Source organism: Arvicola amphibius, chromosome 9, assembly GCF_903992535.2.
Source record: "Arvicola amphibius chromosome 9, mArvAmp1.2, whole genome shotgun sequence".
Taxonomy (NCBI): Eukaryota; Metazoa; Chordata; class Mammalia; order Rodentia; family Cricetidae; genus Arvicola; species Arvicola amphibius.
The window spans coordinates 62,391,836-62,414,918 of NC_052055.2; the positions used below are offsets into that span (position 1 = coordinate 62,391,836).

Consider the following 23,083-nt stretch of genomic DNA (forward strand, 5'->3'; position numbering starts at 1 on the left):
ATTGTGATGTCTGCTCTGCCCGAGGACATCCTACGCCCCCTGCCAGTAGCCCTGTGCAGCTTCATCTCTGGCGCCCGCTGATGTCAGAGGACCGCAGACTCCCTGCACTCTTGGGATGGCTCTCAGGCGGCCTGCCTTCCTCAGCTCGTGAGCTGCCGCCCACCTGGACTGCCCTCTTGATTCCTGGACAGAGTTGGAGTTATAGGCCTGTAATCCCAGCTGCTTGGGGACTGAAACAAAAGGACCAGATTCAAAGCAAGCCTGAGCAACGTAGAAAGACACTATTAAAAATAATTTGTGTTTGCTCCAGCAGCACATATACTAAAATTGGAATGATACAGAGAAGATTAGCATAGGCCCTGCACAAGGATGAAATGAAAATTGTGAACCAGTCTATATTTTTTTAACAAGTTCTAGAACAGCCAGGCATACACCAAGAAACCCTGTCTCGAAAAAAATCAAACATTTTTTTTTTTTTTTTGGTTTTTCGAGACAGGGTTTCTCTGCAGCTTTTTTAGAGCCTATCCTGGAGCTAGCTCTTGTAGACCAGGCTGGCCTCGAACTCACAGAGATCCGCCTGCCTCTGCCTCCCGAGTGCTGGGATTAAAGGCGTGCGCCACCGCCGCCCGGCAAACATATATATATATATATATATTTTTTTTTTTTTTGGTTTTTCAAGACAGGGTTTCTCTGCAGCTTTTTTAGAGCCTGTCCTGGACCTAGCTCTTGTAGGCCAGTTTAAAACTATCTCAGGCCGGGCTGTGGGGAGGCAGAGGCAGTTGCATCTCTGTGAGTTCGAGGCCAGCTTGGTCTACAGAGCGAGTTCCAGGACAACCAGGGCTGTTACACGAAAGAAAGAAAGAAAGAAAGAGAGAGAGAGAGAGAGAGAGAGAGAGAGAGAGAGAGAGAGAGAGAGAGAGAGAGAAAACCTCCCTCAGACTTTAGCTGATACCTAACACTAGCACTCTGGAGGCTTGAGGCAGGAGGATTACCTTGAGTTCCAGTTCAGTCTGGGCTACATGGCGAATTCCAGGCTAGTCAGAGCTACATAGCCAGATCTTGTCAGAAATAACAAAGACAACGCGGCTTCTTTTTAAAGGCTGGGGGTGTAGTTCAGTGTAGGGCACTTGCCTAGCATATGAAAAAACCTGGATTCATTCCATAGCAACCATCTCACACACACATGGAGATAAAAGAAAATGAGCTGCCATCCTCCCTGGAGACTCCCTCTGACTCTGCAGAGATATTTGGTCACTTGCACTCTCCAGGTTGTGAGCTCTACAGGGACCATGGCTGTTCACAGACTAGATCAGAGGGCCAACTCCCGTGCGGCTGCACTCCGAAGCAAAGCCTCCTCCTCTGAAGCTGACCCTGAACTACAAAACTGGAGTTACCCTGGTAGACCCCACTCGGCCAGAGAATGAAACGCTTCCTGACTGTGCGAAAGGGCGGGTTCCCTGGGCTTCAGGTGGGAGAAAGGGCCGTAGCTTGCTCTCTTGCCCGTGGAGGACACGTCCCTGGCAACCCTGGCCCTGGGTTTGAGCTCTGCCAGCATCCAACCCGACTGAGATTCCACTGAGGAGGGTCCAGGCAGTGCCAGTTTCGGCTCTGAGCCGACTGCATGCGATTTCCACCGTGGCTGCCAGGGGGCAGTACGAACCCCCAAATCACCACGGGCTGCCTGCCCCTCACCATTCTCAGGACTGAGCCCCTTGCCCTGGCCCTGCTGCTTCCCATAGTGGTCACAGGCCCTAAATCGGTCGAGGACTAGGATGACTCAGGGAAAAGGAGCCCTGCCTGGCCAGAAATGAGCCTGGCACAGCTACACGTGACCTAGGCGGGTCAGTTTCCTCTGAGCTATAGGCTCAAGTGCCTGCATCACCTGGGAAGAACGCAAAGGTGATGTTACCGTTCCAGGTAGACAGGAGTAAAAAATTAGAAGCATTTGAAGAGATGGACATGTTTATTTGATTAAATCATTTCATACTGTATATACATATTACTTTGATCCTTATAAATGTATACAAGTATAATGTGCAAATAACATTTTTAAAATGAGCTAACGTGTATGTATTGACACACCACGCCACGTGTAGAGGTATGGAGTCACTCTCTCCTTCGACCTCTGTGTGGGCTCCAGGGTTCCAACTCAAGTCTTCAGGCTGTGCTTCAAGCACCTTTACACAGAGTCTTCTCACCAGCTGAGTAACATTTTCTTAAGGGATTCATAAAGCTAAAGAACTTTTTAAAATGCCTTTAGTCCCAGCACTCGGGAGGCAGAGGCAGGATGATATGAACTCAAAACGAGCCTGTTTTATATACTGAGTTCCAGGGCAGCCAGAGCTACATAGTGAGACCCTGTCTAGAAACACTCTCCCCCTCCTCACAAACAAACCAAAAAAAAAAGGAACTTCAAAAAATTTATGTATTAATGTTTGCCTGGTCCCCTCAGAATGCAGAAGTCATCAGATCCCCTGGAAAGGGCATTACAGGCAGCTGTGGGTGCAGGAGACTAAACAGGGTTCTCTTAACTACTGGGACATCTCTTTAGCCTCAAGAACTATTCTGAATGTCATGTGAAAAAAAAAAGAAAACAAACACAAAACAGACATCTATCCACAATGTAAAAATAGGGATTTTTCTCTTCTGAACAAAAAACAAGGTCAAGTACAGAAACGAAAAGATACGTAGTATATTGCCATGATAGGATTATGGGATTGGGCTGGGCAGTAGTGGTGCAGGCCTTTAATCCCAGCACTTGGGAGACAGAGGCAGGCAGATCTCTGTGAGTTCGAGGCCAGCCTGGTCTACAGAGCAACAGAGCAAGTTCCAGGACAGGCTCCAAAGCTACAGAGAAACCTTGTCTTGAAAAGCCAAAAAAAAAAAGTAAGGTTTTTTTCCTTTTGTTAGTTTTTAGATTTTAATAAAATCTAAATAATAAAGCAGACTAGAGAGATGGCTCAGTGATTAAGAGCACTGGCTGCTCTTCCAGAGGTCCTGAGTTCAATTCCCAGTAACCAAATGGTAGCTCACAACCATTTCTAGTGGGATCTGATGCTCTATTCTGGCATAAAGGTGTACATGCAGATAAAGCACTCACACTCATACATACAATAAATAAATCTTTTTTTAAAAAAATAAAATAAAGCAGCTAGGCGGTGGTGGCGCATGCCTTTAATCCCAGCACTCTGGAGGCAGAGGCAGGCAGATCTCTGTGAGTTTGAGGCTAGCCTGGTCTACAGAGCTAGTTCCAGGACAGGTTCCAAAAGCTACAGAGAAACCCTGTCTTGGGGGCTGGATGGCTCAGAGGTTAAGAGCACTGACTGCTCTTCCAGAGGTCCTGAGTTCAATTTCCAGCAACCATACGGTGGCTCACAGCCATCTATGAGATCTGGTGCCCTCTTCTGGCATGCAGACATACATGGAAGGAATGTATGTATACATAATAAATAAATAAATTAAAAAAAAAAAGAAACCCTGTCTCGAAAAACCCAAAAATAAATAAATAAAAAATAAAGCATGGTCCAGCACTTATGCTGAGCCCCCAGGAAACTAGGAGGCTGGTGGTGTCAAAGCCAACACATCTGTGTCTCAGTGGTGCTGGGGGCACAGCCTAGCCTTATTGCTGAATGACTCTGCCACTTAGCCCAACCTCAACACTTATTTGTCCTGCCCAGAGCCTAAGTTGTTGAGGGGTTGGGGGCTGACAGAAGAGGTCACCCGCTTCTATCCTGCCACTGTGTGCGCCCCGGACTCCTCACATGCTTGCTGTCCTTCCAGACGGTGCTGCCTCTGAGGCCTCCTGCTCGCAGTTTCCCGCTTCGGGGTGCCACGGTTAATTTTATGTATTGGGGAGCAAACCCAGGGCCTTGTACTTGTTGGGGCAAGTATTATACCAATTGAGCCACATCCCCAGTTTTCTCTTTCCTCCCAGGCCTCTCAGAACAGAGGATCTGAGGGTCTGCATTAAGGAGCCGAGGTGGGTACTGCTTAGGGAGGAGTGTGAACTTGGCTGAGAGAAGCCCCTCCCAAACAGCAACCCAAGCACTGGTCACTCATTTTCATAAATGCCCTGCGGCTCTTGTGCTGCTTTCCACTTCCCAGGCAGCTGCTTCCGGGCCATGTCCACTAAACGGCAACTTAGACAAGGGGGAGGTCTTAAGTAATCAAATGAGCACAAACATATTCAAACGAACCCTTCCTCCAACTCACCCACACCCAGATGCTCCATTCCCTTGTGAGGGACCCAGAGTTGTTGGGAATAACCCCAACTATCACTTGGCCTCTGAGATCTCTAATAGGGACTAGGTATCCTTACCTGTGGCCACTTGAAGGGCCAAGTACTTGCCCCTCCCCTTATTCCCTTTCTAGGATACCTAAAGCAGGCCTGGAGGTTGAAAGGATCCAGGCTCCCCAATCGTCCCACAGTAAGTACAAATTAAAGCCATTAAAGATGCACAGGGTTCCTAAAATCACCCATGTATTCTTCAGGTTTCTAGGGAGCTCATGGAGCTGAGGGAACCCTGTCCTGTCTCAGCACACAGGAGGGTAAATGCTGAGGTCACTCACCACCCACAGCTCTCTGGAGTGAGTCTAGCCTGCTGTCTGGAGGCAAAGGGTAAAGCCACAGAAGCCCAGGCATGCACCTTCCAAGGGCTTCCTCAGCCCTTGAATCTGTTTGACACACCACACATGATCTCGCTAAGTTTCTCACCTCTGCATTTCCCCTTTTATTCCCCTGCTAATTTTCACAGGGATAATCCGTAAGTCTGCTTCTCTCTCCCTCCTCCTCCCCAGGCTTGTACTTTGGTCCCCAAGCTACACTAATTCAGCTTTTTTTTTCCCTTTTTTTAAAATTATTTTTTCATTTATTTTACATACCTACCACAGTTTCCCTCCCTCAACCCAGCTCTTTAATCCACACCCCAGGCTCATCCGGCTTGAGGTTTGAGAAGTGAAGGGTAAGGTGGGGCACGGAGTGGGACACAGCTCGGTCGATGGTAGGTAGGACTTGCTTTTGCCTAGTTTGCACGAGGCCCCATCATGGAACCAGGTACAGTGGTACACACCGAGAATTCCAGCACTTGGGAGGTAGAAACAGAGGATCAGACATTCAAGATCACTCTTGCCTATATAGTGAGCTTGAATATCCCCCTGTATCAGGTTCCCAGCTGCCTACGTGCTCCCCAAGGCTGATGAATGGGACATTTTTATTTATATGATAAATGGAACAAGTATTTCAAAGAGAGAAACTAGGCATGGTGGTACATGCATGTATTCGCAGCATTCAGGAGGCTAAGGCCAGAGAATAAGAGTACAGATTCACCCTAGGCATAGTAAGACCCCACCTCAAAACCTGCTGTCTGCAGAGTCCAGAAGGTCCAGTCTTCCAGTAGCTTTGTCTCATAGCAATCCCTGCCCTGAGGTGGCATCAACACCTCAAAGGTTATGAAATTCTTAAAAGTGGCCATTATCAGACTGGAGAAATGCATCAGTGACTAAGAACACTTGCTTTCTGTCTTTGTAAACACGGTTTCTCTGTGTTGGGACTCACACTATAGACCAGGCTGGCCTCGAACTCACAGGGATCCACCTGCCTCTGCCTACCGAGTGCTGGGATTAAAGGTGTGTGCCACCACTGCCCAGCTTAAATAATTATTTTAAAGTGATCATTGTTTGGGATGGGGTGCATGCTTGGCCCCAGGAACACCTGCTTTACACACCACTGCTAAACGAGGAGAGATGCAGATGGAGACGGAGACTCTGACTCCCAGAAGCAACTTCCCCTTCACTACAACTCTGGGAAAGAAAGGAAGTGTTCTTCCCCCTTGGATCCCTTTTTCTGAATTCCCTTTACTAGTTCTCTGACACAAAAAGAAAAAAGAACAATCAGGAACTGAGAAAGGGCCATAAGCAGGAAGAGGTGAAGAGGGAAGAAAGAAGCCCTCGAGCAAGACTACTGTGTAACAAGGCTACTACACAGCAAGGCTGCAGCCGTAACTCCACAGCAGGGCATGGCCACTCTCTCCATCTCCAGCTTCCTACACGGGCCTGAATGAGGCAGCGAGGCAGAAGCCAGAGCAAGGACAGCCAGGCCCAGGTCCCTAGGAGCTGGACATCCCTGGCTCCCACCATGAAAGGATAGGAAGCTGATAATTGGGCGGGGGGGGGGGGGGGAGGGAGAGGCAGGCTGCCTCTGGAGGTGTTGCAGATGTGGAGGAAGTCTATCCTACGGAGCTGGCGGCTAGTGGGCAGGCATCTTCTCCTAGTCTCGCAGAGAAAGACATGCACCTGCTTCCAATCACAGCATGGACCAGAACGAGCTTGTAAAAAGTCCCAGATTGTTTCAAGAAAGATGATAATTTGATGGGTTGAAATGAAATATCCAAATTAAGGTTGCTTTGGAATTCGGAGAGGTGGAGACATCAGAAATAGGAGAAAAGGACAAATAGACACAATTCAGTAGGCAAAGGGGAACTACCCAGATCATCCTCCCACCTGACTCACCAGGTGGGCTCATAGTTTGCCCTGGGCCACACAGTGCCTATGCCACATGCCCACACTCTGACCCTAGCCTTCACCTTGTCTCCTTCCCCCCCTTCGGATAGGGTCTCTGTGAAGGCTGGCTTGGAACTAAGAGATCCACCTGCCTCTGCCTCCTGAGTTCTGGAGTTAAAGGTGTGCCACCATGCTTTTTTTAAGATCTCCCTTAAAATCTTTTCCAGGGATTGCACAGTGTCGCACATTCCTCTCAAGCACACACACAGGGTTACTCCAGGCTTGGGCAGCAGCTCTGGCATGGCTTCCCCTGTTCAATCAGGGTCAGCTCTGACTACTGTGAACACCTGGTTCAGCTTACACTTCCAAAAAGCAGGGAGAGCCAGGGGCTGACTCCAACAGGGCAGTGCAGAGCCATGTGCTCAATGAGCAGGGAGAGCACAGATCCCCACAGTTGAGTCTCCACATGCCTCCAGCTGCCAGCACTACATCCATTTCATTAGCTCGGTGACTTCTGGACTTTTTCAGACAACTAAAAGTTTACAAGGGGATGAGTTACGGCAACACAAAACTCATCTAAACTGAGTACCAAGCAGACAAACCCCTTCCCTTACTGAGGGGAGACACACACCAAGACAGTTGTCTAGGGGTGGGAGTACGGGATCAAACCCCCTCCAACCCTGGAGTTAGTCCTGTGTCTCAACAGGCCCAAGGCAGACAAACTGCCCATGGGAAAAGACAACCAGAAAAGAAAGGAAGCGAGCAGATCCAGTCCTCAGAAGTCAGAAATAAATACTGTCCAGAAAGGCCCGTCTCTGAGGTGGACCAAATGGCTCTCCTGAACCATGTTTATGGGGTCATGGACCATTAAGCCAGCCAACCTACAGATGTCTTCATAAGACTTTTATGAGATTAGACTACAGAGACCCTATAACTCAGCAGCCAGAGAGGAAAACAAGCAGGGGGAACTGCAAAGACAAGCTGGCAGCAATCAGGGCAGCTCCAGGGTCGGTCCACCATCACTTAGCCCTGCAAGTTTCTGCCCAGCCCCACCAGGTTCAGGGCCACATCACTTATGTTGCCCAATAAACCCCAGATAACCTCACTTTCCTCTCCTGACCCAATTCACTACTGAGACCCCATTTCTGGTTCACCGGTGTTAATCCTTAGGACACAAGTTTCTTTGGCATCTGTGAAGCAAACCAAAGATGAGACAGTTATAGCAAAACCATACTGGGTTTTGTAAACCTTAGACTGTGCTTGGTGTGCTTCAGTGAAGAACAAACTCACAGAGCACCCTGGGCTCTGAAGAGAACAGATAAACTGACTCAGCTCAGGGTCACAGCATATGCTTCAGGGTTGGCGCCACCTGGTGGTTGTTTGCAGAACCATCAAAACCTTAAGGAAAGTTCTCTTTTATAATGCTTCAGAAGAAAAATGTACAGATGGGTTGGGGCTCAGCTCCATGAGTGAGTGCTTACTTAGCACACACAAGACCCTGGGTTTGATGCTCAGCACCGAGAAAATAGAGGACAGCAAAAACATGACTACTGGAAACACTCCAGAACCCAAACTGAAAAAGCATACAGACGACTCAGATCTTGAAACCACCACTCAAGATCCATATTTGAAAAGCAACCGTTTATTAGAACCAATACAAGAGTATGAAAATGGGGGAAGGGGGGAGGGAAAGAGTGGCGTCTGAATTGGATGTCAGTTGTAAAAAGACATGTGTTGTTTAAACCATTTACACTTAAAATGCAAACACACACACACACACACACACACACACACACACACACACACACACATATATATAGACGACTTATACTTTAAAAGAAATCAAAAGCAGAAAAGTTTGGCTGAAATAAAACCAAGGAACAACCAAAACTCCCCCACAACCAAAAGTCCATAGAGAATTCAATGTCTCACTTCTATTCAGACACCTGGCAACAAGGTATGACCTACTTCCTACTCAGAATGGCATACTGTTGAGGAAACCCAGTCTCTAGGATCTCTGGAAGCTCGTTCTGTGAGAAAGTGGGAACAAGGCCAGCAGGCAGGGGCAAGGCAACTGCTTGCTACTACTTGGCAGGACCCCATTAGGAGTAAAGAACACGGAACAGCACTGACAGCACTGGAGTGTGGGCCTCCAGGATACCAGGACCTTGTGCTTTTCATGGGTTACCAATCCAGAGTCAAGGAGGGGGACAGCAAAGAGCCCTGTTGGGAAGAGCTACAGGATGGCTGCCTTAGCCCTAAATGAGACGGAAAGGGTAAAGCTCTTGAACCCATTAAGTGTGTGCAAACAAGTGTCCAAGATGCCCTCAATCAGAGTTGGACTGTGGACACTGGGAAAGAGGTGACAGATTCCACACACAGTGAACTGGATGAAGCCTTGAGAACCAATGCTCAATTTTAAATGTTAACACCTGTTTCAAAAAAAAAAAAAAAAAAATTCCAAAGTAGCTTTTTTGGTGTCCAATGGCAGGTTATGTTGACTGAAAACCATCTGTTTTATTTGAACAGCAGAGGCTTAGGAGCATGGAGGAGCAGTGATCTCTCTGTCCTGGGATCAGTCTGGAAAATGCAACAAAATGCTTTGTTCAAGAGACACTCAGTAGTGGTTGTAAGTTCATAGGAACAGGACCTTAACCCAACCTACAGAGAAAGACATGCAGTAACATTCCTGCCTCACAGTTCCCTAACCAAAGACTCTTGGGTTTCAAACAGCCTCTTCATGAATGCAAGACACACACCCTAGTCCTACCCTCCTACCGTCCCAGTCAGTCAGAACCATCGAGACTCCAACACCTGCAAAACATTGCCAACATCTCAACTAGCAGCTTTGATGAGGGGTGGGGGACAGAAACTTGCCAAGGTCACTAAGAACTTCCAAACCCGGAAACCACTCAGTGAGGATAAACAAAGTCGAGGCATCCTCCACAGGCAACCCCAAAGGAGCCGTCAGTTCTCATCTGTAATGCCTCACGACATCCCATGAGGTAGGTCAGTATTATCACCCCATTTGACAGATGGGGAACTGAGGTCAGCCACTAAGACACAGTAGGGAGGCTGGCAAGGTCAGTATCCATTAAAACCTCACTTGGCCCAGCCGGGCTATCATTCACCTGGAGTAACTTGAAAAGTCTTGCTTCTGAAGACCACCCTAGTGCTATTTTGAAAATTAGGTTGCCTTTTAAACACAAAAATTCAGTTAAGTGAAGGATTAAGACATTGATTTCTCAGTCTTCTACTGAGTAATTCAGGTTCCAAAAACCCAGAAAGCAGCATGGCCCCTAAGTAGGATCAGTAGGCAGGACTGAGCAGCTGAATTGCAGCAGGCAAACACCTGTCCAGGAATCTACTGTCTGCACTCTTTCTGTGACACCCAAAGTCGAGCAGAGCAGCATTTCCACAGTCTACCTCATCTCACCCAAGAGCAGAGGCGTCTTCATAAACAGCTGTCGGGTACGGTGATGGCTCCTCCTGCCACCAGAGATTTAACTTCTAACACAGAAGGAAAACAGAAACAAACTACCAAGGTGGACAGAAACCAGCTGAGGTCTTTCCCAAACCTTAAAATTCTAGTGGGAAAGCATATGTTCCTATCTTAAAACCATGGGGGGTTGGGCGTAACCACTGCCAGAGCTGGTTGAGAATCAAATCCTAATGCTCCTGGAATTTGAGAATGCTGCCACATACGAAACTATCTTTTTAGGAGTTCTTGGAGAATTTCAAAGCAGGACATCACCTTCCTCCCACAGCCTCTACATTGGTCAAGAACTTGAAGGATGGCATAGCAGCACACCAGCACAATGTTTCACCATGGGCACACTAAGACTTTACAACAGATGGAGATTTCCCACTGAGGGCTGACTGTACTGGACAAGTCCAGATGATGGAAATTCGAGGGCTGTGTTTCAGCAATGACAGCTCAGATTCAGCTTGACTGGAAACTCCCCTGACAAACAAAACACTCTTTGAGCTAAGAATATCGCTAAGTGGTAGAGCACTTGTCTAGAATGTACAAGGCCCTGAGTTGCTACTACAAAGAAAAAAATATTCTTTAAAAGTGAAATCATCAATTTGAGCTTGGACCAACTATTAATGTCACACTTGCCAATGCCAAGGAACATTACAGGAGAGGGAGGGAGGGAAGGAGAGAGAGGGAGAGAGGGGGGGGGATAAAAAGTTCATTGCATTCAATTTGGCCTAATTTCTTGATAATAGTTTCCTATTAGATTTTCCGATTAATACTGATGGCTCTTACCTAGGCTGTGATAATTAGGTTTTGATCTATTGTGACATTAATGATCACAATCAGTTGACTTTGAAATTGTCTTTAATTAATGACTCCTTCCTTGTCAGCTTTTGCCTCTACTGAAAGATCTACTCTTCCTCCACCATTGTGTTTTAACTCCTTCTCTTGCTGACCTCAGAGACAAACAGCATTGGTGATTACTTCTTCCCATAAAAAAGACTTTAAAACATATTTCTGACAGGAGCAATAAGAGATGATGTTAGGTAAAATGAGGGCCAAGAGAAAAGGCAAGAGAATGAACTATCAATGAACAAAAGAGATACCATCTTAGACCAAAGTTAAGCTTGATACTCAAGTGGCAATACAAAAATAAGATGAGGTAGATTAAAATTCATAAACTTCAGTATAAGCAAAAAAATAAAAAACTAAAAACAAAACAAAACAAAAAGAAAACAAGAAATGTCACCTTTTGTAGAAGTTAGCTGAATTCCTGGGAATCCTGACATCCAAGGTCAGTTATCCAGGCAGAGCCAAGACCCTTCCCTTATGCTCTCAAGTTATCTGAGACCTTTAAGTAGGAAGGCCTGGTGCACCCCCTAGACAGATTGTCTGAGGAGCTAGGATACGCATTTCTGGGGAGGTTTTTACATGGGTGACACAGGTGCTGCTTAGGACTGACTCTGGCAGTGCTTGGCCCAGAGGTGATCCCCTAAGCTTCCTTTTAACAAAGCCTCTTGCTTTGGGCTTTAAAGCCAACCCTATGTTGATTTCTCCCAAAGGCATGAAAAATTGAGGAGTATGAACAACTTGCTAAAATGCCCACGAAGAAGAAATATCCAGAAGGACCCCATAACACAGCACACTACAGCACCTGCAATGCAGGTGATGCTGTACACAAGCAAAGTGACTACAGTCATGAATGTTTTGGCAGAGTCCAGACGAGCTGAAGGTTCTCAATGTTCACTTATCTGTGTCCTCTTGGTAATGATAGCATTTCTATTACTTAGTTTTATTTTCTGCAATGCTCCCATGGCCAGTTAACTCAGTTTATCCAAGACCATAGTTCTTTCTCATAGATGAACCAGTTAATGGCACCCTTCTACTCCAGGGTTTTTCCTGTGGGAACCCGGGCTTCATGAATGCCCCATCAGCACTCGACACTAAACTGCCCACTCAAGACTTGTCCTTATATACATGTTTGTTTCTGCCCCAATCAGAAATTAATATGCATGTGTAGTATTTATTATACAAAACTGTAATGATCAACTTATCCCACACCACCACTGTCAAAGTTCTCTGAGGAGCAAAGGTGTTTGTTGAATGCAATCAATACTGATGTATGCTAATATGGAATGTGAACTGGACAGTGTCAAGTTGGTCAGTCACCCAGTTCACTCCTGCTTCTGTGGAAACCTGGCAAAATACACTTGGTAACATGCTTATTAGAGGTGAAACCCAGTAAGAAACATCCAGGACTACACAGAAAGAAAAGAAGGGAAAAGGAAAAGAGAAAAGAAATTCGGCATTAGAAAGATGCTTTGAGCCAGGTGGTGGTGCACGACGCCTTTAATCTTGTCACCAAGGAGGTGGATGTAAAGCTTTGTGAGAGGCCAGCCTGGTCTAAAGTGACTTCCAGGACACCCAGGGCTAAACAAAGAAACCCTGTCTCAAAAACCAAAACCAAACAAACAAATAAAAAGCATGATCTGAGGGGCTGGCTGGGGAGGAGATGACTCAGCCAGCAATCAAGAACACCAACTACTCTTGCAGGGAACACCCACAGAGTGGCTCACTCACCCGGGGATATGGTACTCTCCCGGGGAACCAGCACATCTGCAGACAGAAATCCCATATACATAAAATAAGTAACTTAAAAAAAAATGTTTTGAGCTAGGCATGGTGCCACACAACTGATACCAAACCAAATCAAACCAAACCAAAAACAAACCCCCTAAATTCAAAGCTGGTCTAAGTAACCTTTTCTTTATATTTCTTTTGAGATAGGGTCTATGCAGCTCTAGCTGGCCTAGAACTCACTATACAGACCAGGCTGGCTTCCAACTCAGAGATCCAACCCTAAACGCTGGGATTAAAGGTATGTACCTAGAAATTGGAAGATGGAGGCAGAAGGATCAAGAATTCAAGGTCAGGCCCGGAGGTGGTGGCACAGGCCTTTAATCCCAGGATTTAGGAGGCAGAGGCAGGAGGAACTTGGTTCGAGGCCAGCCTGGTCTACAAGATCTAGTTCCAGGACAGGTTCCAAAGCTACAGAGAAACCCTGTCTCAAAAAACAAAACAAAAAACAAACAAACAAGCAAAAGAATTCACAAGTTGGGGCTAGCCTGGTATATGAGACTTGTCTTTAAAACAACAGAGCCAGGTGGTGGTGGCGTACACCTTTAATCCCAGCACTTGGGAGGCAGAGGCAGGTGGATCTCTCTGAGTTCCAAGCCAGACAAGAGCTAGCTAGCTCCAGAGAAACCCTGTCTTAAAAAACAAAAACAACAATTGGCCAAGGTAACTTTTAAATACCAGGACCTAGAAGGCCAACCTGCTCTATAGAGTTCCAGGACAGCCAGGGCTACAGAGACACTGTATTAAAAAAAAAAAAAAAAAAAAAAAAAAAACACAACCAACCTGCCAAACAAACACAGTAACAACAAAATGGAGTGTGTGTCAGGGCATGGGGCATAGAAAGATACCAGTTCAGTGGTAGAGCATCTGTTTGGAATGTCTAAGCTAGCCCAGGTTCAATTCCTAGTACCACAAAAATAGTTCTGAAAGGATTTAATACAGAAAATATACATAGGTGTTTAGGAGTGTTTCACCTTTGGCTGCTCACTCTTTACAGGGAAGAAATCTATAGGAAATTCTTCTGCCCAAGGCTGCCACATTCTCCAGCAGAAATAAGCAAGCTACTTGGCACCAACAAATGCTAGAGGCACAGGCTTCTTCACACCAAGGGCTGAAGACAATACAGTTCTTTATTTCTAGATATAACCAGCAAAAGTACTAAGAAGAAAACAAGAATATTTTGGTAATATTTAGCAGAAAACCATGAACTGAGGACAGAAAAGGCAGGGTAAAGTGTATCAACAGTGCTTGGTTCTGCTAAACACCATCTGTTGTCTCAGCAATTATTGCACCCTAGGTTTCTCAGGGCCTTCTCTTGACTTTTTTGAATTACAAGGGATTGAACTCTCAACTATAGCCTTGGTTCTTTACTTTTTATTTTGAGACAGGGTCTCATCAAAGGCTCCTAGCAGGCCTTGAACATACAACACCCCTGTATCGGTCTGGGGCTGTGCTTAAGCCACCAGGCCTGGCTTCTTAGGAACAGCCTTAGTACCAACTATCACCATTGTTTGGCCCACAGGCTAAGACTTTGCTTTAAAAAAATTTGGCCTCTCCAATTTACAAGTCTACTACCTACTGACTACCCAGACAGGCTGTCCTTTTTTTCAATCAAGAGACGCAGATCACCTCTGTCCCATTTTCATCCACCCCAGGCATCCTAGGTTGCCTGCATGACAAACCTGCTTTCTAACCACCACTCCCTTTCTCAACAACAAAGTCACTGATGCAGCACTTGATCTAGCCTCTAACTCCTTCAGAGAACATGGACTGTAGGGAGAAACCAAGGTTTGGGTCAGGCCCTTCCCCACCACATCCCCATTCACAGGGTCCTCCTGGCTGACTGACAGCAAAGCCTCACTGTCCTGTCTGCCACTTCACTGCAGCAGTGCCTTCTCAACTGCGCAGTGTAACTGTTGATATCATTTATACAAGCACAGAATCCAATCAGCAGCTAGGCAGGAAAGCAAAGTTAACAAAAAGCTATGAATGAGTCTACGATTTGCTTATCACTTGGCTCATCTGTGGCCTGGAGCTCTCCATCCACTTCTCTCACCACTACAAATAACCCAGGAATGGCTGACGCTCCAGCCCAGACAGCTGTGTTTTAAGAACCAGAAGCAACAACAACAGGAGCAGTCTCAGTGGCTGACGGAGTCAGCACTTACTCTTTTTTTCCTCAGCTTGGAGCTAGGACAAAAGTACTGAGCTCCAAATCCTTCCTTCCTTCCAGTCCTGATTCTCCAGCCTCCTCAACTACCACAAGAACGAAGAGGAGAACATTTCTTAAAGGACAGAAAAGCAAATTAGAGCCAGAAATTTTTCTCAAGAGAATAGCAAAGCAAGAGTAAACCAAAAAGGAAAGTTTGTTTTGTGAGAAGGTTGTGTCAAAAAGCTAGTATTAAGACCTGACACTTTCTGAGATGATAGTCTTCTATGAAAACACAGTTTTAAATAAGATACAACTAAAAGCCTGAGAGCAGAGAAGGCGAGGAACATTAATACTTTGTCATGAGACGGTAAAATTACAGATGAGTACTACTGTGAGCATTTAAAAACTGATACTACGGCTAGTAGCTTCTCTCTATGAATTCCCAACCGAAAATAATGGCACGGAAGGGAATGTGAGTCCACTGAGAGGTGAATTTGCTGACGCCGCTTTGGTAACAAAGCTTTGGGAGGCCACAGAAGTTGGCAGGGTTACAGGGTGCCCAGCACCTTGGCACAAGCAAGCACCAGGCAATCACTCACACCTACATAAATACAGTCTGAATATGAGGGATGAAAGGAAAGCATACATACAAACCGAAGACAACTCTCTAGCCCCAGCCATTATCTTCCTGCACTACAGCTTACAAACCCCACAGTCATCTTGTCACTTGATGACAAACCGATGCCACCGAAAAGGAGCAGAATCAGGAACAATAACAAGGCCAAAAACGTTTGAGGGCTAAAGAGAGTGCCTTGACAGACTTAAATGTAAAGTTTCAAGTTCTCAGAAAGACAGAGTTGTTACAAGAGGGTAAGTGAGGATGGACAGGGGCAGCCCAGAAGACCACACCAAGAACCCTATTATTGTCCTGGCAGAGCTAAATGAAACTGGAAAAGATACAAGTAGGCCACTGCTACTGGCTTTCTAAAAGAAGGAAAACATCCTTTCCACCCCAGTACATGAAAACAAAGGCCAGCTGGTCATCAATATATTCTAATAACAATCAAGAAACTGAAGTAATCACCATTGTAACAAAATCCCCCAGCCTAAAAAGCAACTGGCCTCAAAAATTCGTGACTCTAAGGTGATTAAAAAATAACAGGTGAACAGAAGGAAAAGATGAGGGTAAAGAAAAAACTGGGAATTACAGCATGTAAATGCTTGGTTTTCACAGTTACACTTATGGGTCCAACCATCAGCTATATTACAAGAGAACCAATACCAACACCTCTCCATGAAGCACAGTGGTGAGCACATACTTTTATGGTTGTGTTTAGGATGGAAAGGGAAGGAGAAGGGAGAGGAGGCAGGAAGGTGAATGTGGTATATACAAAGAGAAATGGCAGAGACCACCCTCCTTTAGCTCTTCGAGCTTTCTTTCTCTTTGTTGTCTGCATCTTCTGGATACGCATGCCACGTCAGTCTCTCTTCATAAAACGCTATCACAATTTGTGGACACTTCACATTAGCTTCTTTTGCAAGAACCAGGTCAGCTTCATCTGTGTCTTTCCTAGAAAGGAAGGACATAAGACTTAGAAGAAGTGAGACTGAAAATATTTGTCTGAATGTCATTATTTGAATTTAGCTGGCTCGATCTCCTCCTTACACTTTGATCTAAAAGTAAAAGGGATCTTTACAGGGCTGGAGGTGTAACAGTGGTGGAGCCTCTGTATTTGATCTTTAACATCAAAAAGTAAACAAGAAAGAAAAAGCTGAAGAGACAGCTGCTCTTATAGGACCCAGGTTCAGTGCCTAGCACGCACATAGTGGCTCACGACTGTCTCCCCCTTAAGCTCTAGAGGATCCAACACCCTAGAGGCTAGAGTCGGCTCAGCATTTAAGAATACATACTACTGGGGCTGGAGAGATGGCTCAGAGGTTAAGAGAACTGACTTCACTTCCAAAGGTACTGAGTTCCATTCCCAGCAACCACATGGTGGCTCACAACCATCTGTAATGAGATATGCTGCCCTCTTCTGGCCTGCAAGGACATATGCAGGACATATACTTAATAAATAAAAAAATCTTAAAAAAAAAAAAAAGAATACATACTACTGTTCACTCGGGAGGCAGAGGCAGATGGATCTCTGAGTTTGAAGCCAGCTAGGTTTACTGTGAAGGACCCAGGCTCAGTTCCCAGTTCCCATCAACTACATGGCAGCTCACAATGGACTGTAATGTCAGTCCCAGGGGTTCCGGAGCCCTTTTCTGGCTTCTGTAGGCACTGTGCACAGATGATGCACATACATACATATTTAAGCAAAACACACATACACATACACATAAAATAAAATCAAACAAAAATTTTAAAAAGAAAAGGGGATGGAGGGGAAAGGAAAAAAGTCAGTCAGGCATGGTGAGCACATGCCTGTAATCCTTTACCTCCAGCCCTGGGGAGATAGAGACTGGAGAATGAGTTCAATGTCCTAGACTTTACACTGAGGTCAAGGTCAGCCTGAGCTACATTAGACCCTGTCGGAAAAGGAGGGAGAAAGGAAGAGGAAGTACTCCACTTTCTTCTAGAAGTTACAATCACTGATAAAGTAATTTGTGCTGTATTCAGCCATTAATCTTAACGTCCTTTGTTGAAATTAATTTCTCTTTTGGCCATCTCTCTGTGATTTTAGCTCTCAGTGATGGGAATAGCTTTACCCAGCCCCTCATCCCATGGACACAATTCAGTTCTATGCAAACAGATGTTTAGGAAATGGCTACAAATATTTTACCCCAAATTTGTTTTTCTGATACGCAGGTTACTATGATACAAAAATAACAAAAGCCTGACAATGTCACAAACCCACTTAATACTGATAGTGACCGTGGTGTTAGTTAAGAATTAGACTTAGGAAGTCTCAGTTTCACATCCTTTCTTCATAGCAAAGGAACACAACTGTGGAGCGAGGCCGTCTTCTCTCACCATTTCATTAAGAACATTAAGTCACCACAGGAGTCTGTTGCCCCAATGATCTTTTCTGGTTCCAGTCCTCTCTCAAAGCCCCGAGCGATATCATTGCTCTGCTATAAATAGAACAGGAGAGATTAGAGCTTGTAGAAAGAAAAGAAAAAACAAAAAAGGGTTTCTCAGAACAACAAGTCATAGCCTTTGTTAGCATCACCTGATACCATCAATTCAGAAAAATTTTTAGAACTCAAGAAACATAATACTAGATCAACCAGTAGCAACAATGTCAAGAGATATTTCTGCAAGAAGATGTAGTGTCTTTTCTGGGATTCCTTGCAATGACCAAAGAGGGCCTGGAAGTCTAGAAAGTCCTAGAGTCTCTGGAGAACCATCTGGTCAGTCCTGTCATCCTAACCCTTACGATCTCTTCTGTACTGCAGCCTGACCTCTCTGTTCTTGTTCTTGAGACACCCAAGCCCATTCTCACTCTCTTAACTTCAGATATGCTTTCTCAACCATAACCTTTTAGACTTTTAATTTATCTTAATAGTGACAAACGGTTTTCATATTCCAGTCCTCTATATTATAAAAAAACACAGGCAAGAAGAATGCAAGACCAATACTCTGAAAAGGGAAAATTTCAAAGGTCATAAACACTAGTTTGCATATACTTGGCAGGAGAGCCCCTGGGACCACTGTTATCATTAACTGGGATTGGACTTAGACTTGAGATACTGTAAACTCATTCATCAGTACACACACACACACACACAAACTTAAGATATTTCAAACAAACCAAATCTTGGGTGTGTGATTTCCTAACATTTCTCTGGTTGTCTTACTTTCCTTTCCTTTGAAAGCAGCCATCAAAAGATGGCTCAGTGGGCAAAGGGGCTTGCAGGCAAGTCTGACAACCTGAGTCTGATCTCTGGGACTCACATGGTGGATAGAAAGAAAGTACCAACTCCCACATATTCCTGGACCTCCTGCTCCCCAATCCATTGAACAAATAAATGAAAATTTTAAAAAGAAACACAAAAAGTTTGCACAGTCCTAGTGGTCCCCAAAGATACCAGAAAAGAAATTCTAGTCATGGATCAATGGGTACTGTATCATGGATACTGACTTTGTAAGACACAGACTCTTTGGGGCACTGTGGGACAGGTTCCCAATGCAAACACAGCTGCTCACAGCTGGAATGCTGGCACAGGGACTAAGTCATCCATCATTACTGGTGGCTGGAAACAGCCTGTTACAGGGGGAGAGAAATGGAGAAACAATGTCCAAGCTGCTGAAAGGAGCCAAGGCAAGGCAAACACAGAAATCATCACAGGCAGTAATCTTAAATCAGGCATAAAACCGACTAGGAAATCTCTTCTGCAGTGGTCTAAAGAAATGTAATCTCCTCCATACCTTAAAAACACTTGGCTACTACCTATCATGCCAGCTGTCTACCTGACAGCTGTTAGGATGGCTGAGAATGTAAAGGATGTGTGGAGGTTGTTTTCAAGGTCAGCAGCTCCAGAACTAGACAGACATGAAGTCCTCTGAAGTGGCTGGGACTCTAAGCAGATTACTGCCTCTAATAGAACAAAGACCCTGAACTGAAGAGCTGTTTACTGACTCTCACAAACACAGTTAAAAGTCTTTGGTTGTGTTATTCTGCTATATCAACGTAACTGGAAAAGAACCAAATGACAAAAGCCAGAATACAAGAGCTAACGAATGAATGAATGAATGGCTTAGTCGATAAAGGTGCCTGCTCCAAGCCTACAGACCAGACTAATCTGGTGAAAAGACAATAACTGCTAGGATTAAAGGCGTGCGCCACCACCGCCCGGCACAAAAAATAAAAGGTATTAAAATATGTAAATAAAATTTAAAAAGGGCACAGGGAGATTTGAGAGGCAAAGGTAGACAGAGACTGAGGCCAGCATGGTCTGCACAGTGAGTTTTATGCCAGGACTACATAGTGAGCCCCTCCCTCAAAAAACAAAACAAATAAAATTTAAAGAACCGAAAACATCAAGTCCTATTTCCTTAGAAAATGGAAAATGTTTAAATTCTTTATCAATATAGTTTATCATAACAATATTCAGACCTTTCCAGAATCTGGCATAAGGTTACAGCTAGGCATGCTATCCCACACATTTAATCCCAGTGCTTAGTAGGATCTCTGAGTTACAGGTCAGCCTGGTCTACATAACAGGCTCCAGGGCTACATAGAGACCCTGTCTCAAATAAACAAATAAATGGTTATGAAAATAAAATTAACCAGAGAAAGGAGCCAGGCAGAAAAACCCCAAGCCTGAGGCCAAGAATTATATGCAAACCTTTACAGAACCCCAAGAATCATATACAAACCTTTACAGAGCCCAAACCTCAGTCCTCCCACCGAACTCCCAGTTTAACTGGTGTAAGGCTCATCTTTAAACACCCACTGGGTGTCTCTAAGGTGTAGTCAGAGTTAAGAGTAACAGGATAGACAAATGAGCATCCAAGTATAATGCAGATAAACAGGAACTTGATGTAGGGATGCTACACAGACTTATACTTCTATTTATTAAATTTTAAGCATATGATATATTCTTCCTAATCTTGAAATAAAACGTAAAGAGGCAAAGCTGGAGTGGTAGAGTGGTATAACAAATATGTTATACCCACAGAGCAAAGACACAGAAGAAAAAAAAGAGGCAATATGGTGTCTATGTTACTATAGAAAGATAAAAGCAACTGAGTGAAGCCATACTTCAGAATTAATTTCCAACCAAGCTAAACCGCAAACAGACACAAAAGAAGATTTTTTTTTTTTTTTTTTTTTGATTTTTGAGACAGGGTTTTTTGTTGTGGAACTCACTCTGTAGACCAGGCTGACATCAAACTCATTGAGATCTGCCTGCCTCAGCCTCCTGAGTTGCAGATTAAAGACATGGGCCATCACTGCCCAGTTCTGTTTTTTAATAAAGTAAAAATTTATTATTCTTATTATTGGTGTGTTCAGGTAGGCAGGTGCACATGGAGGTCAAAGGCCAACTTTTTAGGAGTCAATTTTCTCCTTCGAAATATGAGGATTTGAACACAGGCTGTCAGGTTTGGAATAGGCACCTTTACTCCTGAGCTACTTTTCCTTCTTTAAGAAGAAAAAAAAATTAAGAGTCTTCCTTTTGGTGCTAGAGAGTTGCTAAGAGAGTTTGTTGTTCTTCTAGACTCAGAAGTTTGGTTCCCAACACTCACTTCAGGGAGCTCGCAACTGCCTGTAACTCTAGCTGCAATACCTTCCTCTGGGCTCCTCAGCACACACACACACTGCTATTCACGAAGGAGGCAGTTTCACATTAGTTGACACTTTAGTCAGAATCAGCACTATACCAGCTCTCCCTTGCCAGAAGGGGTCACTGTAGTAAACCAGACCCTGCAGGTATGTCCTTGGAAGAAAACAAACCTAACCCCCCTTTGCATAGCAGGAGCAAAAGACTAGTAGTGAGAGGTGGGAAAAACTTACCTCTCTCTTTCTTTTAGATTTTATATCATCAGCACTGTTAGAGAAACTGGATTTCCTCTTGTTTCCTTCTGACTTCTCTCTGGGCTTGTTGTTTTCACCCTCCTTCATCTTCTTATACTTTTTCATAAACTCAGAAATCAGTTCAGGACAATCCAAATTCTTTTCAGGTTCCCAAGTATTGTGCTCCCTGAACAATAACAATAAAGACAAAAGAAAACGACTGAGAGATGATGATAATGGCCTATTTCATTTACTTATTTATTCATTTATTTATTTATTTTTGGTTTTTCGAGACAGGATTTCTCTGTAGCTTTGGAGCCTGCCCTGGAACTAGCTCTTGTAGACCAGGCTGGTCTCGAACTCACAGAGATCCGCCTGCCTCTGCCTCCCGAATGCTGGGATTAAAGGCGTGCGCCACCACTGCCCGGCTTTTATTTATTTTTTAAGACAGAATCTCTCTATATAACAATCCTTGGTGTCCTGGAACTCACTTCGTAAACCAGGCTGGCCTTGAACTCACTGAGATTCGTTGCCCTCTTCCTCCCAAGTGCTGGGATTAAAGGTGTGCACCACCACCACCCAGCTTCTCCCCCACCTCGCCGGCTGTCTGTCTGTCTCTCTCGTTTGGATTTTTTTTTTATTTATTATGTATACAATATCCTGTCTGTGTATATGTCTGCAGGCCAGAAGAGGGTACCAGACCTCATTACAGATGGTTGTGAGCCACCATGTGGTTGCTGGGAATTGAACTCAGGACCTTTGGAAGAGCAGGCAATGCTCTTAACCTCTGAGCCATCTCTCCAGCCCTCTCGTTTGGATTTTTACACACTTACCATCTCTGCAGAACTTAAGACTGATAAGTGCTAGCAAGTTGCAGCCTCAGCCCTTTTCAATGCTTTTATTTCAAAGAGGACATCAATAAAGATTTAACAAGAGGCTTGGGGTATATGCATATAGTTCAGTTGTAAGGTACTTGCCTAGCACATGTAACGCAGACCCCCAGCTCTGTAGAGGGAAAAAAAAATCCAACAAATTTGATCTTATTTCACTTCTGAACTTGGGGAAAATATGTTCACACAAAGTTGTGTGAAGAATCATGGCTGCTGGGATTGGCGGCACCCACCTCTAATCCCAGCACCTGGGAGGCTGAGGCAGGGAGATCCCAGAGTTCGAGGCCAGCCTGAAGTGAGTTTCAGGACAACCAGGGCTACACAGAGAAACCCTATTTTGTGGTCCAGGGAAATAACTATTAAATTACTACAGAAGCACTGTTATTTTTAGGGCTGGGGAATCAAACCCAAAGCTGGATTTTATGTTAATCCTTAACCCTGTTGCAACATTTTAATAGTCAAAAAAAAAAAAAAAAACCCCAAATGCTCATCAACTGATAATAAACAAGATGTAGTGCAACTGTGTAAGAGAACAATATCCAGCAAACAGAAAGAAACAAAATACAACCTAAGAAAATATCAAACACCATATACTAAGTTAAAAAAAGAAAAGAACAGACACAAGAAAAGATATGCTTTCTTTTGAGTTTTCTGACATGTCCTATATATTTTAGAGACATGCAGTAGGTTAGACTGAGGAAATGCTCTACATGGGAGTGTTCTAACAGTCTCACAGATCTACAAATGTTGACCAAAAAACAAACAAAAACAACTGAGCCAGGTACAGGTGGACACATTTCATTCCAGCACTCAGGAATTCGAGGCCAGGGTTAACAGAGAAACCCTGTCTTACTTATCTCAAAAATAAAACAGAAAACATCAAATTGTACAATTCCAGTGGGTGACTTTTTTTTGTTTTGTTTTTTTGTTTTGTTTTGTTTTGTTTTTTCGAGACAGGGTT

The 23,083-nt window shown here is 44.5% G+C and overlaps 1 protein-coding gene and 1 non-coding gene across 7 annotated transcripts in view; one reads left to right on the plus strand and one right to left on the minus strand.

Annotated features, from left to right (window-relative positions):
- The first annotated feature begins 297 nt into the window (after positions 1–297).
- LOC119824157 lies at positions 298–403 on the plus strand. The gene has a single exon (XR_005287077.1). It is a non-coding gene; the product is annotated as a U6 spliceosomal RNA (small nuclear RNA).
- A 13,325-nt stretch (positions 404–13,728) lies between these two features.
- Positions 13,729–23,083, minus strand: part of Cbx5 (chromobox 5) — a 36,990-nt gene continuing 27,635 nt past the window's right edge. For 5 of the 6 annotated variants that reach the window (XM_038342362.2, XM_038342360.2, XM_038342365.2 and 2 more), the window contains 3 exons: positions 21,233–21,419; positions 17,746–17,846; positions 13,729–16,338 (listed from right to left, as the gene is read on the minus strand). In XM_038342362.2, the coding sequence (XP_038198290.1) occupies positions 16,188–16,338; positions 17,746–17,846; positions 21,233–21,419 (439 nt within the window). In that variant the 3' untranslated portion in view covers positions 13,729–16,187. The remainder of the gene's footprint in view (positions 16,339–17,745; positions 17,847–21,232; positions 21,420–23,083) is intronic. The other variant, XM_038342361.2, reaches the window with a different exon arrangement.